This window comes from Pangasianodon hypophthalmus, chromosome 22 (assembly GCF_027358585.1).
Source record: "Pangasianodon hypophthalmus isolate fPanHyp1 chromosome 22, fPanHyp1.pri, whole genome shotgun sequence".
Lineage (NCBI taxonomy): Eukaryota > Metazoa > Chordata > Actinopteri > Siluriformes > Pangasiidae > Pangasianodon > Pangasianodon hypophthalmus.
In genome coordinates, this window is record NC_069731.1 from 57,293 (window position 1) to 75,000 (window position 17,708).

Consider the following 17,708-nt stretch of genomic DNA (forward strand, 5'->3'; position numbering starts at 1 on the left):
CTACATGACGTGATGAAACACCTACTTACTGATTCCTGTAAATGTCCATAATTTCAGTCTTATTTCATCACAGAGGAACTCAAGAGTAGAGCAGTGTAGAAGCAGTTCTATAGCTTTGACATTACTAATCATCTCCACTAGGTCTTTATACATGAAAAGCATGTTCCCTTTAGTCTTCTTCCTAATTCCCTCATTCTCTTCTAGATTCTTTTTTTGTTTATATCCTCCCTCAGTGTGTTCTGGTACAGAAATGAAAGTTGAAGGTAAATTTCTTACTGCATTGAAATGCTTTATTTATTTCAGTTAAAACAACAGTGAACCTTTACAGAAGGACATAACAGTAATGACATCACACACTTTATAACAACTTCTAACAGGTTATAAGGAATTGTAGCATGGCCAAACCCTTATGAGCATCAGTGCAAAAAGAGAAAAGTTATACGCAAATGCATTATGAGTACATAATATTTATCTCCATATTCATGACTCCATATCATGGGGATATTCATGACACATCACACACACACACTAAATATTATTTACAGTGTGTGTGTGAGAGAGAGAGAGCGAGAGAGAGAGAGATGACTTCCCTTCATGTTGATGTTTGTTTATTTCATTTGTCATTTTTTCCTGCTGATTGTGAGTGCTCAAGTGAGATGATGTCTTTTGAGATCATGTCATGATGTGGGATGATGTCACAGATCTGATCATTAAATAAACAAAATAAAGCAAATAATGTGTTATTTCCTGACATGCGATCTAAGAACATGTGTCTTGTGTGTGTCTGTATGTGTGTGTGTGTGTGTGTGTTTACATGTTCATGTTAGAATTGAAATAATAAAAGATTTTATTGCTCCCATTACAAACACTTAAAACTGAATTTGAGTGCTGCAATGCATTCTGGGTAAATAAGTGTGCTCTTAAAATCCCTCACCTAGCACACTTCGTTAAGCTGATAAGGAGACACAATCACAGGAAAGTGGAAAGGGTGCATTAGAACCCACATTAGAACCTGCACTGCAGTAGTTCGCTTTTTTACGGTTAGCAGTTAACTCTGATTTCTTCGGGAAGTCTTGCCCTGCAGAGCGAGCGTCTGGAAGCAGTTCTGAGTGTTCTGAGTAAAGCTGAACGATGAGACGTTTATTAATCCACAACACTGCTGTGTCACTGACCAACTACCTGCTTCCTGTTCACTCCCAAATAAATACACATACTGAGGGCTGTGTGGGGAAGGGGACCGTTATTGTACTGTGTGTGTGTTGTGTTTTACTGCATTTGTGAGATTGTGTGTGTATGTGTGTGTGTGTGTGTGTGTGTCGTTTTGTACTGTGTCTATGTGTGTGTTTGGGTGTTGTGTGTGTGTATGTATGTGTGTTGTACTGTGTTAATTTTCATTGTAAAACACACACACACACACACACACACACACACACGCAGTAACAGTGCCGGGCCTTTAATTGCTGCTTTTACTGTATTGTATTAAAGGAAGTCACACACATAACTGTCTGGTGTGTAAGTGGAGTGTGCACTTCACACAGCTTTATACACAGCTCTGTGACACAGGAAGCTCTCGATTAAACACACAAACACACACACACACACAGCGACCAATCATGGTCTTCACAGCTGAGCTGTGATTGGTCAGTTCTGGTGTCAAAGTGTGTTGCAGGCTGAAAGAAAATGATCTAACCACACAGTGTAGCACCACATAGGTGTATTGCCTGTTTCTCACACACACACACACACACACACAGATCTCTGAAGTACTCTCATTGTGTGTTCTCTCATTGCTTTAATTCAGTCCCTGCAGGCAGCGTCATCAGCGTCATTATTATTATTATTGTTATTGCACATGTGTTTACAGGATGTGTGCATGTGCACTGACTAATCACAAAAAGAGGCGTGGTCAGTGGTGAAGGCCATGGTCAGGGGCGGAGCCTCAGTAGGAAATGGGAAGGAAACAGGAAGGTTCTGTGGCATTTTGAGGAAAATGAGTTTCTCTGTACATACATTCTCATAACCCACATGTTCATACACACAAAGCCGCACACACAAACTCTGTGTGTGTGTGTGTGTGTGTGTGTGTGTGTGTGTGTGTGTGTGAAGTCATCTCTATTAACAATGTGTAAACATTTCTAATAAAAAAAAAATAAAAAGAATAATAAAAGTGTGACATTCCCCTTATTTACACACACACACAATCCAACATACTCTCTCTCTCACATACACACACACACACACACACACACACACACAATCTTATTAAGGAATAATTTAAAAGAACAGAGCTGACTCTGCATCCCTCATGTCTTTTCTTCATCCTGACTGAACACAGAGGGAAAGCAACCTGCAACACACACACACAGTGTGAGAGACAGATGGATGTCTAACCTCAGATGTTTGTGTGGATCTCTTCCTCCTGCACTGATCCACAATTTGTGTGTGTGTGTGTGTGTGTGTGTGTGTGTGTGTGAGAGAGAGAGAGAGAGAGAGAGAGAGAGAATGTTACCTGTCAGTGTTTACCACATGTAGCTCCTTTGCTGTGTGTTTTGATGTTGGCGATATTCGACTCGGGCTGCAGCTTCAAACTCGCCACAGAAAAGATGGAGGACACTAAGAACACACACACACACACAAACACTCTGTCATTTCTGTTCAAGTCTGGAAAAAATAACAATAGCAGATTTATCCTAAAAAAAACTGTGTGCGCGTGTGTATGTGTGCGTTACTGACTGTCTGAGATCTCCCTCAGTTTAGAGGTTAGCTGGTTGAAGAACTCGTGCTGCAGCGCTGTGTGAGCAGAAACGCGCTTCTTCGGGAAACACTGCAGAAACCTGGAGGCTAAATCTTCAGCATGATCCACATGACCTAACCTACACACATACACACAAAGACATATTACACACACAAACAGACACATTACACACACACACACACACACACACACTCCACATGCACAGACACATTACACACACACAGATTAATGTAATTTAACTCACTTGTTCCAGGCTTGTCTAAGTTTTTTGGCGCTATACACAGGAAACCGATCTGCAGAAGAAACACACACACACACACATACATACACACACATGCACACACACACATACCATTAATCAGACACTCTTTATATGCCCTAGAAATACACTCTAGCCTGTGTGTGTTTTCACCTGGTTTGAAGTGAGGAAGTGAGTGAACACCTGGCCATGTTTCTTCAGATGGAGTACCAAGTACCTGCAGACAGACAGAGTGACAGAGAGAGACAGACAGACAGATGGAGACACAGAGAAAGACAGAGAGAGACAGACAGACAGACAGAGAAGGAGAGAAAGACAGAGAGAGAGAGAGAGAGAGAGAGAGAGAGAGAGAGAAGCAGAAATAATCTTGATAATGAAATTGTGATAGAAAACAGAAAATCTCTCCTAGTGACCAGCAGAGGGTGTAGAGACTCACTCATATTATCTCTCTCACACACACACACACACACACACACACACACACACACAGATGGCCTTTGCAAACCCTCCCTGTCTGTCTGTCTGTTTCCCCTGCAGTGCATTGTGGGTAAATACCACCAATGAGATTATGAAGGCCATTAGAAACAAACAAGTTCTGTTTAAAAATGAACAGACACAGGGAGAGAGAAAAGAAAAAAGAAGAAGAGAGAAAACAGAAAGAGGGAGAAAAGAGGAAATAGTGGAGAGACAGCGCTCTAACTCACCAGGAAGATTCTCTCCAGTTGGTCCTGCACATCCTTCATACCAGGAAATGCAGCCACGCCCTGAATCATCTCAATAAAGATACAGCCGACGCCCCTGAGCAATCAAACAATCACAGACAGTACAGAGATGACATCACACACACATCACAGTGTACACATCAGCCAGCATAAACAGCGTTATATTACTGAAGCAGTACGCCCCCTACAGACAGTACGTCAAACAACATCACATCAATCAGTGTGTGTGTGTGTGTGCTCTCACCACATGTCCAGGCAGGTGGAATATTCAGTAGAACCAAGCAGAACATCTGGGGGTCGGTACCACAGAGTCACCACCTCATTAGAGTATGTGTGACTAGGAACAGATTTAGCACGGGCTAGACCTGGTACATACACACACACACACACACACACACACACACACACACACACACACTACAGTTTAGTGTGGGAATTGGACAGTAATGAATGTGAAAGTGGTTCAGTGTGAACACAGAGTGAAATTGTGGAACACTGATGCAGTGAACGAGACTCGGTTTAATTCGGGGAAATGATCAGGAGGCTGATGTGTGAACAGAAACTGATACATTACAGGGACAGAGGATGAGGTAATGATGAGTGTTTGTGCAACAACACACTGACACACACTGCGTATAAACACCTGGCACATTAAAGGAAAAAGTGTAAAGGTAAATCCCATGTTTCAATATGAAAACAGTGTATGTACTGTATGTTTGAATCTAAGGACCAGTGTGTGTGTGTGTGTGTGTGTGTGTGTATAAAACACTGTTATTAAGACTCTCCAGTAGAACCCTATCATTACTGTCTCACTGTCCTACTCCTCCATAATTAACATCACAAAGCCCATGGAGAAAGTGTGTGTGTGTTATATAAATAGTGTGTGATGTATAATATATGTCTCTTCACCTTCACACTCCGCTCTCTGATCTCTGTAAGTATAGGTCAATGTGTGTGTATTTGAAGCAGTGGCTCCTTTATTGTTGTTTAAAGTGGAAGATCACTCACTTTTCCTCTCTCTCTCTCACACTGCACCTGCTGTGTAAATGCACTGACTGTCAATGATGAAGGGAAAAATGACATCATCAGTGACCTTCATCTTCCTCTCCCTGTCTCCTTCTCTATCCCTCTCGCCTTTCTTGTTTTCTTCCCCTGTTTCTGTCAGTTCAATTTATTTCAATCCATCTACATTCCCAGTGTGCACTCCACCTCCATTCCCAGTGTGCACTCCACCTCCATTCTCACTGTACACTCCACCTCCATTCTCACTGTATACTCCACCTCCATTCTCACTGTATACTCCACCTCCATTCTCACTGTGCACTCCACCTCCATTCTCACTGTGCACTCCACCTCCATTCTCACTGTACACTCCACCTCCATTCTCACTGTACACTCCACCTCCATTCTCACTGTATACTCCACCTCCATTCTCACTGTGCACTCCACCTCCATTCTCACTGTGCACTCCACCTCCATTCTCACTGTACACTCCACCTCCATTCTCACTGTACACTCCACCTCCATTCTCACTGTATACTCCACCTCCATTCTCACTGTGCACTCCACCTCCATTCTCACTGTGCACTCCACCTCCATTCTCACTGTGCACTCCACCTCCATTCTCACTGTATACTCCACCTCCATTCCCAGTGTGCACTCCTCCTCCATTCTCACTGTACACTCCTCCTCCATTCTCACTGTACACTCCTCCTCCATTCTCACTGTATACTCCACCTCCATTCTCACTGTGCACTCCACCTCCATTCTCACTGTACACTCCTCCTCCATTCTCACTGTACACTCCTCCTCCATTCTCACTGTACACTCCTCCTCCATTCTCACTGTACACTCCTCCTCCATTCTCACTGTACACTCTACCTCCATTCTCACTGTATACTCCACCTCCATTCTCACTGTACACTCCACCTCCATTCTCACTGTACACTCCTCCTCCATTCTCACTGTATACTCCACCTCCATTCTCACTGTACACTCCTCCTCCATTCTCACTGTATACTCCACCTCCATTCTCACTGTACACTCCACCTCCATTCTCACTGTACACTCCACCTCCATTCTCACTGTACACTCCACCTCCATTCTCACTGTATACTCCACCTCCATTCTCACTGTACACTCCTCCTCCATTCTCACTGTACACTCCTCCTCCATTCTCACTGTACACTCCACCTCCATTCTCACTGTATACTCCACCTCCATTCTCACTGTATACTCCACCTCCATTCTCACTGTACACTCCACCTCCATTCTCACTGTATACTCCACCTCCATTCTCACTGTACACTCCACCTCCATTCTCACTGTACACTCCACCTCCATTCTCACTGTACACTCCTCCTCCATTCTCACTGTACACTCCACCTCCATTCTCAGTGTATACTCCACCTCCATTCTCACTGTACACTCCACCTCCATTCTCACTGTACACTCCACCTCCATTCTCACTGTATACTCCTCCACCATTCTCACTGTATACTCCACCTCCATTCTCAGTGTGGACACCATCTGTGGATTCCACCTCCATTCCCAGCATGCACATTTCAGTGTGAATCATTGCCCTTCTTTCCTGGCCCCACTCCTGATGATGGCTCACCTTGAGCAGTGCTGGCCCGGCCCAAAGGTCCCACCCCACAGGTCCCACCCCACAGGTCCCACCCCACAGGGCCCACCCCACAGGGCCCACCCATAGGTCCTGCCCACAGTTGTCATGTCCAGTGTGGTTCTATCTCTGTTTACCCAGCGTATTCTGCAGACCATCTGGCCTGTTTATCTTCCACATTCCTTTTATGGATGTTTTCTTGCTAACCCACTGTTGATTGGTCAGATGTATTTCCTCTCTGTGTGCATATTTATACAATCTATATGGAGAAACAGAAAGATGAACTGTCTGAAAAAAGTGTGTGTGTGTGTGCATGTGTGTATGTTTCAGTCAGAGCTGTGCATGTCTCTGAAAAAGACCCACCACATTTCTGTGAGGTATCACTAGCTGTTATACATCTCTCCTATCTGTCTCTCTTCCCCTCTTTGGTCCTCCATCTCACATATGCCTACACCTTAATGATAATTACATCTCTTCATCATACAAACACACACACACACACACACACACTCTCTCTCCACACCCCTGCTGAGAAAATCATCTGCTTTCACTGCATCCTCTCAAATGCCTTTCCAATACACACACGCGCATACACAGACACACACACGTACAGGCCGCAATGAACAGGATTTCTGAACTGGATGTCAGATATGTTGAGTGAAACAATCAGCTGGAGTTAGGGTTAGTGTTAATCAGCATTGTGTGTGTGTGTGTGTGTGTGTGTCTTACCAAAATCAGCCAGTTTGAGTTCACCAGTCTCACTGATCAGCAGGTTTTGAGGTTTGAGGTCTCGGTGCAGGATGAAGCGCTGATGGATGTAGGACAAACCTCGTAACAATTGGAACAGAAAAAGCTACACACACACGCACACACACACACACACACACATACTTCATTTAATAATTTCTGGGAAAATTACAGTGAGTGTATTACAGAGGAAATAGGTTTAATTCATCAACCACACACACACACAACACACACAACATCTCATTAACTACTGTTCAGCTAAATATTAAAAGAGAAGTAACATGATGACATCATCAAATCCATCACACAGGCCACACACCCGAACAGTTCACTACCATATTGCAGAGTTAAAGCACACCAGTGCTGTGGAGAGAGAGAGAGAGAGAGAGAGAGAGAGAGAGAGAGAGAGAGACACCAGTGCTCTCTCCTACCCCAACACACACACCACACACACCACACACACCACACACACACAGCAGTGAGACATACAGGTGTAGCATGAGTTGCACTTACTCTGACATTTTCAGGGTGGAGCCCCCCGGAGTGTTTATCCATGTACCGACACAAATCTGTGTGCTGAAGAGAAAGATGGGCAGAGAGAGAGAGAGAGGGAGAGAGAGAGAGGGAGAGAGAGAGAGAAATAGTCAGGGACAGACACAGACAGAGAGACAGGCAGGCAAAGAAAGAGAAAACATTAAACACATTCAATAATAACACAAAAACAACAAGACATCGTTCTTTCTCCCCAAGTTCTCACCCCTCCTCCCCCCATATATATATATATATATATATATATATATATATATATATATATATATATGTGTGTGTGTGTGTGTGTGTGTGTGTGTGTGTGTGTGTGTGCGTGTGTGTGTCTGCGTGTCTGTCTCTGTTACTCACCACATATTCGAAGACGAGTGTGAGTGTTTCCTTGGTGTGTATGATGTCATGTAGCAGGACAATGTTTGCGTGTTTCAGACCCTTCAGCAGAGAAGCTGCAAACACACACATACATACGCACAGTCTGATTGCAGTCCACCAAATTCAGTGTCCAGGTAAAGAGGGGATTTTAGGTGACCCAGGTAAAGACAGGGAAGCAACCAAGAGGCCAAATGTAACTCTGAAAGAGGTGCAGAGATCCACAGCAGAGAATCTGTCCGGGGGACAACTACAACCTGGAGCATCCATAAAACTGGACAAAAGAAAGCCATTGCTGAAAAAAATCATACCAAGTCATGTTTGGAAGACATAGCTAAGATCTTGATACTAGGTTCTCTTGTCTGAAGAGACCAAAATTGAATAATGTTGCAGAAAAACACTGAGGCTCACTGTGAAGCATGGCAGTGGTAACATCATGGGGCACAGGTTCACCTTCCATCAGGACAATGATCTTAAACACGTTGCTAAACTACACCCAAATGTTTTAAAACCAATAACTTAAATGTCCTACAATAGCCTAAAGCTCAGAACACAGTCCAAATGACCAAGAAGGCTGGTCAAAAACTACAGGATGATCCTGGTCATGGTGGCAGTGAATCTGGATTCTATGCCAGGAATACTGGATATGAGTTGGAAACACACCCTCAATGGGAAGCCAGTCCATCACACCTAGGGGCAATTTTGCCTTATCCGACTATTGGCATGTTTTTGGGAGGTGGGGGGTATCTGAAGAACCCAGAGGAAACCCACACAGAAGAATATGTGAAACTCCACACAGACTATAATACGAGCTCAGGATCGAACCAGGAACCCTTGAGCAGTGAGGAGACAGCACTACCTGCTGTACTACCATGCCACCTGTTTATATACAATTAATATATTATACAGTTTATACACAATTATTACATCATGAGATCACCTTCTGAATTAATCCTGCTTTACATGTGATTCAGCCTCTTGCGCATCAGCACAGAATATTTGAATGAAGTTTTAAATCGATGAATGGTTTAATATCTGCATCAGAATCAGAAATGTGTTTGTTTAAACAGTAAATGTCCTGAGAAACGTTTATTTGTCTCTCAGTTCTCTCTAATTGTGTTTCTCACCCTCTCTGATAGCGGTGAATGGTGTTCCTTCCTCCTCCTGCAGCCGAATCACCTTAAGAGCCACCAGCTTCCCATTCACCCTGTACACACACAAACACACACACAAAGAATACATTCAGTGAAGCTGCGGACAGTCAGAAAGTTATTTAAATTATTAGCACAGGCCTGAATGTGATTAAACCCAAGTGTTTAAAAAATACCACAGAAAAGAGTTCAAATTAAAATCCACATAAACCATAATTATTCTAAACCTACAAAAATGTATAAAGTAAGCGTGCACACACACACACACACACACACACACACACACAGAAGGCTTACTTGCTCTTCCCCTTGTAGACAGTGGCATATGAACCCTCTCCGAGCTTCTCCAGTTTCTCATAGGAATCAACCTTCCCAAACTTCGGACTGGTCGGCTGCACAGAAACATGGGGGAAAAAACAAATAAATTCTTCAACATCCTCACACAATTTCACACATCCTTATCCATCCTAATATACACTCACACATCCTCAAATATCATCAGACATCATCACACTTCCTCACACAGTCTCACACATGATCACTCATCCTCACACATCCTCATACATCTTTTCACATCACCACACAACCTCATATATCATCACACAGCATCACACAGCATCACACAGCCTCATCCTCTTACAACATCATCCATCCTCACATAACCTTACAGAATCTCACATACTCATACATCACATATCTTCACACATTACAAACATCTTCAAACATCATACAACCTCACACATTCTCATTAATCATCACACAAACTCACATAGTCTAACATCCTCACAACCTCACACATCCTCATTCATCCACATCCATCCTCACACAACCTCATCCATCCTCACAACCTCACATATCCACATTCATACTCATCCATCCTCACACAACCTCATCCATCCTCACAACCTCACATATCCACATTCATACTCATCCATCCTCACAAAACCTCATCAATCCTCACACATCATCCATCCTCACACAGCCTCATCCATCCTCACAAAACCTCATCCATCCTCACACAGCCTCATCCATCCTCACACAGCCTCATCCATCCTCACACAACCTCATCCATCCTCAAAAAACCTCATCCATCCTCACACAGCCTCATCCATCCTCACACAACCTCATCCATCCTCACAAAACCTCATCCATCCTCACACAACCTCATCCATCCTCACACCTCACATATCCACATTCATACTCATCCATCCTCACAAAACCTCATCCCTCCTCACAACCTCACATATTCACATTCATACTCATCCATCCTCACACAGCCTCATCCATCCTCACACAACCTCATCCATCCTCACACAACCTCATCCATCCTCACAACCTCACATATCCACATTCATCCACATCCATCCTCACACAACCTCAGACATCATGACACATTCTCACACAGCTTTATCCACTGTGACAAAACCTCACACATTCTCCTCCATCTTCACACATCAACACACAACCTCACACACACACACACACACATACACTCACACTCACGGAGCTGGGGCTGGAGTGACGGCGGAGTTTGGGTGACTCTGCGTGTGTGTTGCTCCCCGAGGCGTTGATGCAGGCGTTGTTCTCCGAGTGCACTCTCTTCACCTGGCTAGTGTGCTTATCAAAGGGCTCAAAGCCGCTCTGAGTGCGCTGGACTCGTGCCCGGCGTTCTTCAGGGATCGAATCCAGGGGCCTGAAGAGCGAGTCCGAACCCTGGCACCCTCGAGTGGACATCTTGGAGACGCATATCTGAGGGGAATTAATTTAATTATCTGACATGAAATAAGTTAAATTCAATTAAATTCAATTTTATTTGTATAGCGATTTTAACATGGACATTATCACAAAGCAGCTTTACAGAAATAAATAAACTCAAGATATAAATTTTAAATCTATAAATGTATCCCTAATGAGAAGTCAGAGGTGACGGTGGTGAGGAAAAAAAAGTCCTAAAATAGATTTTGTGATATTAAATTAATTTAATTAATTTTATGACATTAAGTACATTTTCATTGTGACAAGAAAAAACATTATGTGAACAAAATGAGTATTTTTAGCACAACGAAACTGCAGAGTGAACTGTTAACACATACACTGCATTTCTGCACTTAAAGAAATGTCATCCATGAAAATAACACATTTAATAAAGTCAAAAGTCTGGCTTACACACAGCGGTACACGTGGTGTGTGTGGAGTGTGGAGTGTGTTGAACAGCACAGACGGAGCCGTGTCACATCAACATTCCAATTAAATATTTATTGGCATTATAGAAACGCTGCTCTAATTAACGCAACGCACGGTGAGCTCACTGCAGACTGAGTTACACACACATATGCACACACTACACACACAACAAACACACAAACTATCAGCTGCATGAGTGTGTCTAAGTCATGGTGTGTGTGTGTGTGTGTGTGGTTATCCTTTTCACAAATGGACCCTTGAGGACAACATGATTCAAGTTCAAGTGTTGCTCTGTCTCAGTTTTAATACTTTATTTACGTGTGTGTGTGTGTGTGTGTGTGTGTGTGTATATAATCACCCTATTAAGTGTCATTCACAGCTCTCAGAAAACCACTTCACCCTGAAGAGCAGAGGTTTCTCTTCACCAAACAGTCTCATTTATAAAGCATTAGGCTTTCATTAATCAGGCTGTGTCCCAATTCACACTCACTCCCTCCCTCATTCACTATCCTCTCAGTCTATCTGTCTGTTTTCTGTCTGTTTGCTGTCAGCACTGTTACCATACCAGGGGTTGTGTGTGCGTTTCTGTGGGTGTGTTGATTAATTACAGCATTATCTTGATTCAGGAAAAGAAGAAAAAATCTGGACTATTTTCGCTAACAGAGTGAGATTATCTCAGTTTATATCTTGGTTTATGGTCATAGATCCATCCATCTTCTGTACCGCTTATCCTACACCAGGTCGTGGGGAGCCTGGTCATAGATACACCCTCATGTAATCACTTAAGTTTCTTAACAACAAAAACAGACAGCACAAGCCTACCCTCCGAAAGTCTACCGGAAGTCTCCTCCTCCTGCCCTCCTGCCCTCCTGAAGTCTACAAGGACCTCCTCCTGCCCTCCTGAAGTCTACAAGGACCTCCTACGCTACAACCTGCTGAGGAAGTCACTTCAGCTATTTTTGATGGAGTGGGTATTCCTGCTGAACAACCTGCTCTGTTACACAGTCCGTTACACACTCTGTTACACACTCCCATTGTCATGCTGCAGCATGGAGGAGGTGATACACACTTTCAAGTCATTAGGGATAGTGGACAAGTGTGAGTTGAAACAGTACCATGGTGTTCGACAGAAACGTGTGCAAGTGGAGTCTATGGGGAAAATATGTCTGTGTGTGTGTGTGTGAGAGAGAGAGAGAGAGAGAGAGAGATCAAGCTGATGATGATGTACTGTGATGTGTTTATCACAGTAGCAAACATACACACGTCATGGAACACACGCATGCCAAGTCACGACGTGTGTGTGTGTGTGTGTGCGCATACTCCTCAACATGCCTATTACACACACTGTACTGCATGTGAGAGCTGCATGCATGGAGGCATACAAATAGAGCAAGACAGTAAGACAAATACAGGGAGATGACTGGATAACAGAAAGAGATATAGTGAGAGGAAAAATAGAGACAGAGAGAGAGAGAGATAGAGAGAGAGAATGCTTCATTACCTTACCTTATATTCAGTGTCTGTTTGCAGGATGCAGCTACAGCGAAGCATACACATCCACTCAGACCATCTCTGTCTGTCGCTCTGTCTCTCTCACTCTGTGTCTGTCTGTATCTATTTCTCTGTATCTCTCTGTATCTCTCTCTCTCTCTCTCTCTCTCTCTCTGTCTTTCTCTCGCTCACCGCCTCAGCAGGCTGGAACCCCACGGTCCGTACCAAATAAAGAAGGATGAGAGGGGGGATCCTCTCTCCTGAAGTGGTAGATCAGTAGGTGTGTGTGTGTGTCCTCATGTCCCCTTCAAGTCTGAGAAAGATGAGCTCTAACCAGCAGCCCCTGTGTGTGTGTGTAAATGGTACAGTCTCGAGCAGTTTGAGGAAGCAGAGAGAAGCAATTGTAGCGTCTGCAGCAGGAACAGCATGCAAGTGTACACACACACACACACACACACTATTGATCTCCCACCAGTCCCCCTCATGCTGTGTAGTTTCAGTGAAATGCAATCCTCAGGGGTGGAGGAGCATCATCAGATCTCACGGACTCACACACAAACACACACGCACACTGCAGCAATTACAAAAACAGTTATGGAAAACACTGTCGCTGCTGCTCAATTAAAGCACCATAGTGCACACTTTTCCCTGACATCATCCTCCATTTTTACATTGTTCATTCTGTAATTTTCTGCGTTGGAGAGAATATCAGCCATCCTGTGATGTCTGAGGTTGGAGTTACATTTCTGAGATCTCAGTTGCCTCCTCTGTGCATTTTAAACTCCTTCACGCACGCAAAACAATGATTTTTTCGTGCCCGTGTTGATGTTGAACAATGTTTGGAGTCGCTGGGGAACCTGATTGTGCTTAATTAAGTGTTTAAGTATTTTTATATCAGGTTTTTTGCAGATTTTTGTTTTTACATTTAATACATTTATTAATTACCATGTATTATATTTAGAGGTGTGAATAATTTTACCAAATATGTTTTTGAGGTAAAATGCTATTATGCTATTAAAATGTTATGAAGTGATTTTCATTAGAGATGTTATGAGCAGTTTCTTCAGCTGTATGAGTGAAGATTGTGTGAGATGTTTATTTTATACAACAATTTCTGCTTTTCTTGATACTTTCAGCAGAATAAATTCAGCAGATCAGAATGTATTACTAGATATTGCACACTATTCTCCAGTGAAGGAAGGAGGGGGCAGGGATACACTTAACACACACACACACACACACACAGAGAGTCTCCCACTTCCTACAACTCATCAGATCATTTACTCTAATAGATCATTTCCCGTCTCCCCCTCGCTCTGTCTCTCTCTCAGTGATGCTCTCTCTTTGGTCATCTTTCAGTTACATCTCTCACACATTACGCCATCAGGGTCATCCCTCTGTCTGTCTCCCTCTCAGTCTCTCTCAGTCTGTCTCTCTTTGCGTCTCAGTTCAGTTCAGCAGTGCTTTATTGGCATGAATGTTATAAATCACATTGTTGAAAAAGCAAATAGTGATACACTAATAGCAAACAACAAGAAAAAAAAACTGACACGTAAGCGTCTGAAAGTATTGTGTATATTGTATACTGAGGGTGTGTGCAGGACACTCAGTGTCTCACTGTTCCTCAGGCTGTACAGCAAAGGCTGCAATGTCCTTCTCCTAAGATGAATTTTAATTTCTCTTCTTCTGGTAATTTGCAGAAACTGTGAGTATTTGGTATTGGTATTGTGAGTAAAAATTGGTATTTTTCACAGTGGAAGTAGAAGGGCAGCTCTGTGTCTCTCTCTCTTTCTATCTGTCTTTGTCTATATCTCTCTCTTTTCTCTTTCTCTCTGTCTCTCTCACTCTGTCTGTCTCTCAGCTGTATCTCTGTCTCTCTTTCCAATGGACACCAGATCCCCTGTGAGACGTTAGGTGTTGAATTTTTATCCAGAGAGCTCAGTCACCGGCTGCGTTACAAACTGCTTTCTAGCTGACTAAACACCTGTTTTACTGTTTACTGTCTATTGGCTGGACAGTTTCGTGTTTAGCTGTACCAATGACTGCATATATGAGTGGAAACATGGTTCCATTCACTCCCATTGTGCATTTTTAAGCCTTTTTTGGGTTGAAATGGGAGTCACCATCTTGCAAAAACTGGAGCCAGCAGATACCATGTTCAGGTTCAAGTGGTTTTATTGTCATTTCAACCATAGACAGCTGGTACACAGTGAAGCGAAATAACGTTCCTCCAGGAAGATGGTGCTACATAAAAACAACACAGAGCTACATGAGACTACATAGGACTAAATAAGACTACAAAAACATTCACACGACTACGTAAAGTGCACGTGTGCAAACGGACGGACGAACAGTGGGTCCGTCTCTCATCCACCCATATTAGCATGGACGTGCAACTTAAGATGGTGCATCGGCTAACTCAAAGTGGCGAGTACAGCATCACTAATTAATATATAAACTGCAAAACTGTATTCATATCATTTTCACAGGTTTACTGATTTTACTGTTGTCAGGAAAGGATTTTAGAGCTGAGTCATGAATGACTGAACTACTGTTTGCTAGCTAGCTAATATTTTAATCAAAGTAATGTAAGTATACGTAGGTAATGTAAGGTACTGACTGAAAATATAAACAGTAGTCAACATTTACACTCAACACAACCTATTTTTTTTTTTTATTAGAAAAAATCGCTGCTCTTCATGATGTTAACCGCTTGGACCCCTGCAGTGACTTACACGTCTGAATGCAGAAGTGCTCTTTTATACTCCACTGATTCTGTCGTTGCAGTTCATTTAAAAAGGAGCGAATGGCTAATCATAATGAGACATTCCGAGTGTTCGCTATGGGCGTAGCTCAGTGCGTTGGCTTGTGCTGATACTTCGTTCACTCATGTTGGTTTGCTAGTTATAATATCAGTACGATGAGCTAGCTTAGACATCTAAATGAGCAACATGGCCTCTGTCAGTCTCAGTGAAGGAGGCGTGGCCTCTGTATCTGTCAGTCTCAGTGAAGGGGGTGTGGCCTCTGTATCTGTCAGTCTCAGTGAAGGGGGCGTGGCCTCTGTACCTGTCAGTCTCAGTGGAGGGGGCGTGGCCTCTGTACCTGTCAGTCTCAGTGAAGGAGGCGTGGCCTCTGTACCTGTCAGTCTCAGTGAAGGAGGCGTGGCCTCTGTACCCGTCAGTCTCAGTGAAGGAGGCGTGGCCTCTGTACCCGTCAGTCTCAGTGAAGGAGGCGTGGCCTCTGTATCTGTCAGTCCCAGTGAAGGAGGCGTGGCCTCTGTATCTGTCAGTCCCAGTGAAGGAGGCGTGGCCTCTGTACCCGTCAGTCTCAGTGAAGGAGGCGTGGCCTCTGTACCTGTGAGTCTCAGTGAAATAGGAATCCTCATGTCAAAGGACCTTTAGAAACACAGCTAATTAACACATATAACACACACATACACAGACACACACAGAGCTGATTAACACCCTCAGATTAATCACACACACACGCACACACACAAAGCTCGGTTGTGACTGAAGGCATTTACTGTGTCTGATGTAGACTGTTACAGAACGGAAAGTATTTGAGAGGGTTCACAAAAAAAAAAACCACACACTCACACACACACACTCACACACACAAATACCATAAAAGGATAAAAGAGCAATACTGGGATTTTTACATTTTTCCAGAATCATGTGCCCTCTGAGAGAGAATGAGTATTAAAACTAAACAGTAGGCAACCTAAAGTCCCTGCTGTGCGACTGGGTCTGACTTGGGAAGAAGCCAACATTCTGACACACACACACACACACACACACACACATTGAACACTTGCAGCTCTCAGAGACACTCTGTTCTGAACAGGAAGTGGCTCTTTTCCGTTTTGGATTCTTCACATTTTTCTCTGCTGGATCACAGACACACACACACACACACACACTGATCTTTCCACTTACCTCATCAAAACCTCCATCCTCTTTCTTTAAAGCTTTAAGGGAAAAAGAAGTGAAAGAGTGATCAGTTACACACTAACACACTGCTGACCGATGCACAAACACAGTGTGTGTGTGTGTGTGTGTGTATGTGTGTGTGTGTGTGTGTGTGTGTGTGTGGTATAACAGCATCATGGGAAAGACTTTGGACCGCTGACTATAAAAGGGCACAGCTGGATAAAGCTCTGTGTGTGTGTGTGTGTGTGTGTGTGGTAACATTAATCAAGTTACAGACAAATGGAGGAATATATACATATATATGAAAATTACTATATTGACAAATCACTATAATATAGAAGGGGGGTGTAGGGGGGGAGAGGAGAGGTGAGAGAGAGAGAGAGAGAGAGAGAGAGAGAGAGAGAGAGACAGAGAGAAAGGGAGAGACAGAGAGAAAGGGAGAGAGAGAGAGAGACAGAGACAGAGAGAAAGGGAGAGACAGAGAGAAAGGGAGAGACAGAGAGAAAGGGAGAGACAGAGAGAAAGGGAGAGAGAGAGAGAGACAGAGACAGAGAGAAAGGGAGAGAGAGAGAGAGAGAGAGAGAGAGAGAGAGACAGAGAGAGAGAGAGAAAGGGAGGGCATGGTGGAGCCTGAGGAGGGGGTGTTCTACAGGAACTTGACTGATAGTTGTGATGATCTGCAAATTAATGTGGCTTCAGAGGAAGAAACTGAAGAAGAAGTTGAGGATGAGGAAGAGGAAAAGAATGAAGAAGAAGAAGGGAAAGAGGACGAGAATGAAGAAGAGGACGACGAGGAAGAGGAACAGGATGAGGAAGATGAAGAGGTTGAGGAAGAGGATGAGGATGAGGAAGAGCCATGGCCTCAGACGAATGAGTTTTTTTCTTGTTGTAACACTGCATCCTTCATCATTAATTAGCTAAATGGCTTC

At 43.5% G+C, this 17,708-nt stretch overlaps 1 protein-coding gene across 4 annotated transcripts in view; it reads right to left on the reverse strand.

The window, feature by feature from the left end:
• Window positions 1-268: 268 nt before the first annotated feature.
• cdk14 (cyclin-dependent kinase 14) overlaps window positions 269-17,708 on the reverse strand; it is a 19,457-nt gene continuing 2,017 nt past the window's right edge. The window contains exons 2-15 of one of the 4 annotated variants that reach the window (XM_034298086.2): window positions 16,786-16,817; window positions 10,670-10,921; window positions 9,470-9,564; window positions 9,149-9,228; window positions 8,004-8,098; window positions 7,620-7,682; window positions 7,089-7,212; window positions 3,981-4,101; window positions 3,719-3,812; window positions 3,168-3,231; window positions 3,000-3,048; window positions 2,734-2,873; window positions 2,510-2,613; window positions 269-2,347 (exon numbers count right to left, since the gene is read on the reverse strand). In XM_034298086.2, coding sequence (XP_034153977.1) covers window positions 2,513-2,613; window positions 2,734-2,873; window positions 3,000-3,048; window positions 3,168-3,231; window positions 3,719-3,812; window positions 3,981-4,101; window positions 7,089-7,212; window positions 7,620-7,682; window positions 8,004-8,098; window positions 9,149-9,228; window positions 9,470-9,564; window positions 10,670-10,921; window positions 16,786-16,817 — 1,310 coding nt within the window. In that variant the 3' untranslated portion in view covers window positions 269-2,347; window positions 2,510-2,512. Of the gene's footprint in view, window positions 2,348-2,509; window positions 2,614-2,733; window positions 2,874-2,999; window positions 3,049-3,167; window positions 3,232-3,718; window positions 3,813-3,980; window positions 4,102-7,088; window positions 7,213-7,619; window positions 7,683-8,003; window positions 8,099-9,148; window positions 9,229-9,469; window positions 9,565-10,669; window positions 10,922-12,862; window positions 15,987-16,785; window positions 16,818-17,708 lie in introns of those variants that run through there. The other 3 variants (XM_034298085.2, XM_034298087.2, XM_034298088.2) reach the window with 3 other exon arrangements.